Source organism: Ailuropoda melanoleuca, chromosome 8 (genome assembly GCF_002007445.2).
Source record: "Ailuropoda melanoleuca isolate Jingjing chromosome 8, ASM200744v2, whole genome shotgun sequence".
NCBI lineage: Eukaryota > Metazoa > Chordata > Mammalia > Carnivora > Ursidae > Ailuropoda > Ailuropoda melanoleuca.
Genome location: NC_048225.1, coordinates 68,182,796 through 68,192,458, shown reverse-complemented (window position 1 = coordinate 68,192,458; position 9,663 = coordinate 68,182,796). Strand labels below are relative to the sequence as shown.

The 9,663-nt window shown below is 43.3% G+C and overlaps 1 protein-coding gene across 2 annotated transcripts; it reads left to right on the top strand.

Moving 5' to 3' along the window:
- Positions 1 to 85: 85 nt before the first annotated feature.
- ZBTB18 (zinc finger and BTB domain containing 18) lies at positions 86 to 8,198 on the top strand. Of its 2 annotated transcripts, none has more exons than XM_002918171.4 (2): positions 86 to 2,017; positions 4,427 to 8,198. In XM_002918171.4, exons 1-2 carry the CDS (start codon positions 2,005 to 2,007, stop codon positions 6,007 to 6,009), a joined length of 1,596 nt encoding a protein of 531 aa, XP_002918217.1. In that variant the 5' UTR covers positions 86 to 2,004; the 3' UTR covers positions 6,010 to 8,198. The 2 variants fall into 2 exon arrangements, with proteins under 2 accessions (XP_002918217.1, XP_034522523.1); XM_034666632.1 differs by having other exon boundaries at positions 86 to 3,515.
- The last annotated feature ends 1,465 nt before the right edge of the window (positions 8,199 to 9,663 follow it).

Sequence of the window (9,663 nt, the reverse complement as noted above, 5' to 3'; positions counted from 1 at the left end):
TTTTTTTTTTTTTTTTTTTTTTTTTTTTTTTTTTTTTTTTTTTTTTTTTTTTTTTTTTTTTTTTTTTTTTTTTTTTTTTGCCGCGGCGTCGGGGAAGCGGTAGCAGCCACCCTCCTCCCGCGGGCTGCTTCTTACGACTTTTCTTTTGTTGTTGCCGTGACCCGGGTCTGTTTTCTCGTCTGCTGTTGAAGGTGTTTTCCTGCTGCACCAGCTCTCCGCCCTCCACCTCCTTCCCTGTGGTTTAACCTTCCTCTTTCCCCGTGTGTTTTATGCACGGTGAACTGCGTGGAGATTTGCATTACTTCTCCCCCACCCTCGTCCCTACTCCGCACCCTCGCCCCCACCCCTTGGAAAAACAAAACCCCAACCTCGCAGACCGTCTCTGCACCCCGCGGTAGCAAGACTGTGAAGGGGTTGATTTGTGGGGTGGGAGTCGCTGGCCCATTGCGGTGCTTGGGACTCATTAAACTGTCACTCAGCCCCCACCCCACTGGGTAAATGGGGTGATTAATGTCTGATATATTGGAATGGGGCGAGGGCATTTGTGGAGAATAGGTTGTGTGGCTGAGAAGGAATGCAGCTCCGAAGAGTGCCTCCTGGAATAGGCGTTCGTCATTATGTCATTCACCGCGAAGTTAGAGAAAGTTAGGTTTGTGACTTTGGCAAAGCGAGGACAGGACAGAGACGTTGGTTTTTGTTACTCTTTAACTCTGCCGCGGTTTCCTGAGGAGGACGGAGTGGTGATCACCAGGGCTGCGACACTCGCGCCTCAGGCCTTTTCTACGCCTCAGCCTCCCGAGAGTCTGTGAAGATGTATTTGACATTCACAGATGTCGCAGCACCTTGCAGGGCACTGGTCAGCCCAGCCCGGGTTACGTGACGATTTCATCAGCCATTAGAAAAGACCCACAAAGTCGAGCTAAAAAGTTCCCAAACTTACTAGACCTGCCCCCCCTTCTTACTGAAAGCTTAAAGGTTTTCCTGTGATCATGAAACATTACAGAGTGACCCAAAAAAGAGATTGTTATGGGACACAGATCAAGGGGAAGACAAAGTTCTGCTTCTGAGCAGAGAGTCAGATCCGATATGCATACGCAGGTGCCGCGTTCATTTTAAGTGGCTGTACCAGCTTGTATCAGTTTATTACTTTGTCTTGTTGAACTGAAGTACTTTCCAGGATTTCAGAAAGTACAGTTTCACCTTGTTGATACTGAGAGTTGAAATTTGCATTAACTGGCAATGTGAGAAATTTTATTGAGAAGGTAGTAGGAGATACACAGTTAAAATAAGAGCAAAATCATAAGGTGAATCGGGCTGGAGTAATAGTTCTGTATCGTCTTCCAACATTCTGAGACACGTATGCCATTATCTCGGCACAGAAAAAAAATGAAAGTACCGTAATAATGTTGAAATGGGACTGGAGATGTCAATTGGGTTGGTTTAAAAATATCCCTGAGCTGCCTTTGAAACTAAACGTTGGAGTTGAATAAAAGTGAATCTGGATTTCCTGAATAGCACCGTGGCTTGAGTGTGCTGTCAGTATGTAAGCCAGTCCACCAACTTAAGACAGAAGTGTTGCTATTCCATAAATACAGTAGAACTCCATATGCTGAGTTTTTCCATTTCTTTCTGTTAGAAAGTTTGGGAAAAAAAGGGAGACTTTGAAGTATTTTGTTTATACTAACAGAAGAGAAAAGTTCTCCTAAGAAAAAGCTGGTGGCAGGCGTATAGAGGAGTAGCATATGGCATTAAAAGGAGCACAGCTGGAGGTAGCATTTCCATCTGAACATGATGTCAGAGCAGCTGACAGCCTGCCATCCCTCAGCCTTTTATTCTAACACACAGACAGGGAGCTAGTGTGTGCGGATCTGTGGTGGGGAAGGTATCTTATTCCTCTCTAACATCATCTCCACTTTGCATCTGTCTCTCTTAGTCTGCTTTTTTTCCACCGATGTAACAGACCTGGAGCCAGCGAGACTCAGAGGAAAGGACTTAATCAGGTTTATGTGTCCTAAAGGTAGGAGTAGCAAGAGATTAGACTGAGCATATTTCTGTTTTGGTGTTTTGTTTATTTAATTAAAAAAAATCACATTACTTTTCTAACCCAGTTTAGGAATAAGATATGAAACCGAGTATTAAATGAACATCTTATTGGAGTTGAAAGTCTTGGGCTTGTTGAGTTTTAATTTTTATTCCCTTTTGCTCGAGCAAGTAAATAACTTTAATACACAGAAATATTTCAAGTTTTGAAATGTTAAGAAAGGCTTTGAAATGTTGCTTTTTGAGATCACTTTGGATTAAAATGCTTCTTGTGGTTCACTGCTATTTAGATTCCTTTTGGTTTTGGGGTGGAGGGGGGAGAGAAATAGTAAACTGTCTGGAATCCAGCATTCAAACTTATATGAGAAGATTATTCTAGTTAAGAAGCTAGATTGTTGTGTAATTAATTCCACGGTGAAACTTTATTCTTCAAAACATTCAGCAGCACTACTGAAACATACAGCTGTAGTGCTTTTGAAACCGAAGGTTTTTTAAAAAGGGGAAAAAAAAAACACTTTTGTCCCCAGGAGAATAGTTTGACTGGTTTCCTCATTTCTCTTTCAAATATATATTTAAGAGAGCTTTTATTTCAGCATAACAATAATTATTTGCTGGAGTTTTTGTGTTAGCGACTAATTTAGAACTTGTAGATTTGAGCTGCCTGAATTGGCCAGACAGCTGTAATCGCACTCCTCTATTCTTAATCTCTTTATCTGGGCAGCAGCTGCCATATGGCCACAGTCAGCTGGATCAGATGTTTATAAGCTTCCTTCTTCGTCCCTCTCTGTCCTCTCAGCCTCCTAATTTGATCACGGCTACCTTGTGAGCTGCCCTCCAATCTTTATTTTTAGCCCTCTCAAGGATTAGGATTGATGTTAGCTGTGGGGCACTTAAAGTGATTGTATTGTAAATCTTGGTTTATTCTAGCGGTGGCATCGTGCGGAAGGTATTTGGGGGCTAGGATGAAAGTTTTAGTCCATCTTGGGCAAAGTGGAGAAAAAGCAGGGAGGTAATTTCTGTAATATTAAATTGCTATGTGTCCGTTCCCCAAATGCGCTCTCTGAGCTGCTTGGTGTGGAACCTTGCTTCTGGTCACAGGAAAGGGGAAGTCGGGTTTTCTTGATTTTTTTAAGGACTTGAATTTTGCAGTTGAATTTTGACCCTTTGTACATCTTCGCCTTTCCTCTCCCTCCATCTCACCCTCCTTCACCAGAAAACAAGGGCAGCGATGCATATTTGAAAGAATAGAAGCTAGTGGGAAAACAAAATATATCAAGTTTTATTGAAACAAAGTATTTTCTGTTGCATGAGGTAAGGCAGAGTCAGAAAAAAAAAATAGTTTCTCTTTTCTAGCAAGGCTTTGGGGGGGGCGGATGGTGAACCTGTAAAGCTTCTGAATACGATATGCCTTCGTTTAAAAGTTGGCCATAATTTTAGTATGGAATTCATTTGCTTTGCAACGGATCAAAGTTCAGGTGAGGATTTTCAGAGTTAAGTGAAGCCCTTCTGGTTGCCGATATTCTGGATGTACAGATTTTACAAAGAAATATTACTATTTTTTTTCTCAATTCATTTAAAAAATATTTGGATTTGTTCATAGTAAAGATGATCTTTTCCATCTGTTGGTGTAGTTCTTTCTGATCTCGTACATGTGTGCCATACCTGCAAATCCTAAGGCATTAACATCTGTTTTTGTACACAGGGCTTTTGTTGTTGTAACACTCTGACTTTAAAAGTGAGTTGTTTGCTAATTTCTGGGCTAATTATGCGATTTCATTTTTTTCCCCCTCGATTCAGCCAGTGTGTGTGTTAAAATTGTGCTTTCTAAGTGCAGTCATGTGTCAAAAGTAATAAAATAAAAAGGACGGTTGAACAAGTTTTCTGAATCTTCCAGAATGTGTTTGGGACTTTCTTTGTTCGTTCTATGAGCTGTTCCCTTTGAAATTAAAGCTGTTTTGTAGGTTTTGTAGGACATAATTTGATGAGTAGGTTCACTTCTGCTGAAAGAGATCTAAATTCTCATTCTCAGTAAGAGGCTGCACTGAAATGAAGGCTTTTAAAACTTGACTCAAAGTTCCAGGAAGGTGGAAATGCATCAGGGACTGTTTGGCTGGGGCGAGGAAGTTTGGAGAGTGCACTTTTTTTTTTTTTTTTTTTTTTTTTGCTTCTCGCATTTAGGTTTTGTGCGAGTGATCTGGTAGTCCCTGGGTCATAAGCCTGATTAAAATTCAGGGACGTGTACCTCGGCGGCCTGAGCCGAATCACTGTCACTATCTTTTTCTTTTCTTTCTTTCTTTTTTTTTTTTTTTGGTGCGGGGACTAGAGGACTAGGGCGCTGGAAAGTTGTTCCTGAGCGGGCTCTCACGAGGAATCTCTCTCTCCCCAGGTTATGAAGACAGTATGGAGTTTCCAGACCACAGTAGACATTTGCTGCAGTGTCTGAGCGAGCAGAGGCACCAGGGCTTCCTTTGTGACTGCACTGTTCTGGTGGGAGATGCCCAGTTCCGCGCGCACCGAGCTGTACTGGCTTCATGCAGCATGTATTTCCACCTCTTTTACAAGGACCAGCTGGACAAAAGAGACATTGTTCATCTGAACAGCGACATTGTCACAGCCCCAGCTTTCGCTCTCCTGCTTGAATTCATGTATGAAGGGAAACTCCAGTTCAAAGACTTGCCCATTGAAGACGTGCTCGCAGCTGCCAGCTATCTCCACATGTATGACATTGTTAAAGTGTGCAAAAAGAAGCTGAAAGAGAAAGCCACCACGGAGGCGGACAGCACCAAGAAGGAGGAGGACGCCTCCAGTTGCTCGGACAAAGTCGAGAGCCTCTCGGATGGCAGCAGCCACATGGCCGGCGACCTGCCCAGTGACGAGGACGAGGGCGAAGACGAAAAGCTGAACCTCCTGCCCGGCAAACGCGACCTGGCGGCCGAGCCCGGGAACGTGTGGATGCGCCTGCCCTCCGACTCGGCGGGGCTGCCCCCGGCCGGCGCGGACGCCGAGCCGCACGCCGCGGCAGCCGGGAAGACAGTGGGCAGCCCCTGCAGCTCGACAGAGTCTTCGTCGCAGAGGTCTGTCAGCTCCGTGAGGGACTCGGCAGATGTTGACTGTGTGCTGGACCTGTCAGTCAAGTCCAGCCTTTCGGGAGTTGAAAATCTGAACAGCTCTTATTTCTCTTCACAGGACGTGCTGAGAAGCAACCTGGTGCAGGTGAAGGTGGAGAAAGAGGCTTCCTGTGAGGAGAGCGAGGTTGGCGCTAGTGACTATGACATGGAACGTAGCGCTGTGAAAGAGGGCGCGGGCGCCGCGGCCCGGGGACCCTACGAGCCGGCGCACCTGGCCCCGCTGAGGGAGGACTCGGTGTTGAGGGAGCTCGAGCGCGACGACAAAGCCAGCGACGACGAGATGATGAGCCCGGACGCCGAGCGCGGCCCGGTGGAGGGCGGCATGGACGGCGGCCTGCTGCCCTACGTGTCCAACATCCTGAGCCCGGCCGGCCAGATCTTCATGTGCCCGCTGTGCAACAAGGTCTTCCCCAGCCCGCACATCCTGCAGATCCACCTGAGCACGCACTTCCGCGAGCAGGACGGGCTGCGCAGCAAGCCGGCCGCCGACGTCAACGTGCCCACCTGCTCGCTGTGCGGCAAGACGTTCTCGTGCATGTACACGCTCAAGCGCCACGAGCGGACCCACTCGGGCGAGAAGCCCTACACGTGCACGCAGTGCGGCAAGAGCTTCCAGTACTCGCACAACCTGAGCCGCCACGCCGTGGTGCACACGCGCGAGAAGCCGCACGCCTGCAAGTGGTGCGAGCGCAGGTTCACGCAGTCCGGGGACCTGTACAGACACATCCGCAAGTTCCACTGTGAGTTGGTGAACTCCTTGTCGGTCAAAAGCGAAGCCCTGAGCTTGCCCACTGTCAGAGACTGGACCTTAGAAGATAGCTCTCAAGAACTCTGGAAATGATTTTATATATATATATATATAAATAATATATATATATACATATATATACATAGATCTCTATCTAGTTGTGGTACGGTCTAAAAGCAGCCTTGTTTCCTGGAACTAAAACGTCGGGGTGTTAACTCAGTTTTGCACTTTAGAGTAGCATGAGACTCTCACTAATTTAGCATTCTGGTAAAAGAGACTTTCGAGCAAGTCGGAGACTAGAGAGGGCTTTCTCTTTCGAGAGGGTAGGGGAAGCAAGCCAATAAGAACCTTTGAAACAACTCGTCCTATCACTAGATGCTTTCACAGGGCTTAATTTTGTCAACACTGCATTGTCTTCTGAGCGCTCTCTCCCTCTCTCCCTCTCTCTCTTTTTCCACTCTGTTTTGATTTTGTGTTTCTGTTCTGTTTTGGTTTTTTGTTTTGTTTTGTTTCTTGTTTCTTTGCCTCTTTCAGAGTAGAAATTCCCTCCAGTTTTATTAGCCTCTTTACATGTCACAAATTGCATGAATCTTTTCTGGCTGTTGGAAACCTGAATGCTTTTAGACCCAAATGGAAAATTTCTGAAATGCTGGATTATCTATTTTTAAACAAGCAGTTGACTTAAAACTTTCTGTGGCAACTTCTGGTTTTTCTGACGGTTCCCAATGAGAGAAATTCTGAAAGTACACTGGGATCACTGGGACGCTGTCTTTGTGAAGGTTTGCTTGGGATGAAAAAGGATATTGCAGCTTCAGCAGTGTTGAACTGTGTGTTGAAAAATGTGAATTACTGTTCTTGTATACTGTAACTGATTACACGGGCTGGGGGGGGTGTCAAAGAACTTGACAGGTTGTGTTGATGCTCTTAGTTGAGTCTTGAAAAGTAAATATTAACGCTACAGAAATGCATGAGTTTCAATATATTTTTTGTCTTTGTTTGCATTGTATAACTTTAACGAGTGAGTTTAAAATTATTTAATTTCCTTAGAAAAAAAAATAGCACCGTTTGGGGAAAAACTGGTGTTATGAAGAACGTAAATGCACTGTTTTTATTTTTATTTTATATAATTTAAATTGACTTTCCCACTGTCTTTAAGTTGAAACTGTTAAGCTGAATAAAAACTTAAGCTGCAAATTGATAACTTCGCTACATAACAAGGAAAATATAAATGTTTACAAACGGCTTAAAGATTTGCATGTGCAGTGTGCATTTATAACAAACTTCTAATTGCACAAAACCCATGCCGGCTCAAAAAGTTTAGGTGTACACATTTACCCAGTTGAGCATTTTTAGAATAACTACTGCACAAATGGACAATAGGTCATTCTCTCTCTTCCTTTTTTTTTTTTTTTTTTTTTGGGCTCCCCTTCTCTTTTTCTTCCCTTCTCCCTTACCTTCCCCCCCCTCCCCAATCCCCAACTCATGAAAAGATTCTATGGACTGAAAAAGCCCCGGGCTGAAAGGACTGGACTGCCTTGATTGACGTGGGGAAGGTGGGGAAGGGGGTTAGTGGACTATGTGTATCGGGGCAGCAGAGGCTGCAGCCCAACGTGTGGTTTTAATGACCAGCACGCAGGGCAAAAGCATTTTGCACAGTGTTTGTTTTCCTGTCTTGCACTTACAAATAAGGTCTATGGGAGTAGCATGGAAAACGTTTGCTGTTTTTCCCTTTTTTTTTTTTAATTGCTTTTGTTTAAAATTTGATCGCCTTAACTACTGTAAACATAGCCTATTTTTGTGCTTAAGATACTGAATGGAAAACTCCATTGTGTGTTGCTGGACTGTTTTGGAAATATTTGGTCAAATGTGTGTTAATTTGGCTGTAATGGCATTTAAAGCAAACAAACAAACAAACAAAAAAAAGCTGTGAAAATGGCCTTGGAGCATTATCTTTAGTTACTTGAAGAGTTTCTAGTTTTTTTAAATACAGTTTATGTTAAAATAATTTTTATTAATTTAGAGGAGACAATCAATGTCTGAGAAAACGGACTTTCTTTTGGATTTTCTTTTTGTGGTCATTGTGAGTGATTGCTTTTTCCTTTTATTAGTTTCACATTCTTCCTTTGTTCTAAAACTTAGACTGACATCTAGCTTTGACAATCATAGTATGTTTTATTTTCCTGAGGGGGGAATAACTTATAATGCTGTTTAGTTTTGTACTATTGGTGTGTTGGTGAATTTTTAAACTGTGTGCTAACTGCAATAAATTATATGAACTGAGACCCTTGTGTGCATTATTTTCACGGTGATCATGTACTCCGTAGGTCCTAAATACGTATTGCACGTGGCATCTTTATTTTTAATATCAGTTCTGTCCGGAGCTTGTGAGATGATTAGGATGCCTCAGCTCACGCAAATGGAAATGTGCAAACATTTTGGCTTTCAGTCCTTTAAGATACTAATGCACATTTTTAGAACGTGACCCATTTTCTACTACCTAGATCAAGAATGTTAAGGTAATTCCCTAGAAATCCCATGAATCTATAGAACTTTAAGAGGCAGCATGGGTTTTTCCTAATAACACTGTATGACTAGCTGCTCATCCATACACCCCGAGCCATTTTCATGGGTAATTTTATCCTAAGTTGATGGGTCCCATCTATTCTTCTGTGTTCTGGTGTAAGTGGAAGATTGAAGGAGACCGGATGTCTTAATTTGGAAGATTGCTTGGCTAATGACTGGGATTCTAGGCAATCAAATTAGCAGGCATTCGGTTGTTCACGATTGGTTATCTGCATCCTTTTTGTTGCTGGGAGAGCCCAGAAGTTCCCCAACTTTTAATTCTCAAAGTTTGGTAATCACGAGGACTCTGAACCCTAATTTTTGCGATCGTCCAGACTTCACGATTGTCTCCTTGGGCGTGTCAGGGTGAGAAAACACTGCTGGTTGATGGAAGGAATTCACAGGAAGAACACACGGGTGCGCCGGACAGAGAGCAGGGCGCAGGGCCGGCGCAGGCAGGGGAGAGGGTGTGTAAATCCCAGACGGGTATTTGCCCATAACTTCCACCCGTAAAAGATACATACGAAGATACAGGTTTACATTACTACCGTCAAATAGAATACATTTATATCACACGGCCTAGAGTAATGTGAATATTCTCAACTTCTATAAAGAAGTGGGATGTAAGGTCCAGAGCTTGAAAATACACTTATAAGCTCCCTGGGTGGCTTTGGATGGAAATCCAAAAAGATTTTTTTTGTTGTTGTTACCATAGAACACAATCATTTACTATTTGGAATCCTCGAGTTTCCTTTTGGTTTTTGGGGGGTTCTTGTTTTTTTTTTCTTTTTGTTGTTGCTGTTGAAGCCGGATTTCTATCACATGCAACTCACACTTGGTTTTAACCAACCAAACATTGTTTCACGTGAAAGGGGAATGTACATTTGAGCTCCACAAAATTATTTTCTTCAGCAGTTAAGAGCTTATTTTTAAAAAGGGCTGGAGGTGGGGCGGGGGTTGGGGAGGGTGGATCTTGTGTTCTCAGTTCCCGTAGTAGCTGGTCATAGTACCTCGAAACTTTCTGAAGATGTTGAGAGTTAAAATTTAGTTTCACTGACTAGCATCTAATTTAAAACGAGGAGCATTATCCTAAACTTAGCTGGATATACTTAGAAGAACAATATTTTGACATGTGATTTGGAAGAAACAACTTCTTAAAACACTCCTTGCAAAACTAGAACAGAA

What these genes read in the sequence shown, in the direction of transcription:
- ZBTB18 (XM_034666632.1), top strand. Translation starts at nt 3,479, where the DNA reads ATGGAATTCATTTGCTTTGCAACGGATCAAAGTTCAG. An exon ending in TGCAACGGATCAAAGTTCAG is followed by an intron (nt 3,516 to 4,426) that starts GTGAGGATTTTC and finishes CTCTCTCCCCAG; the next exon opens with GTTATGAAGACAGTATGGAG.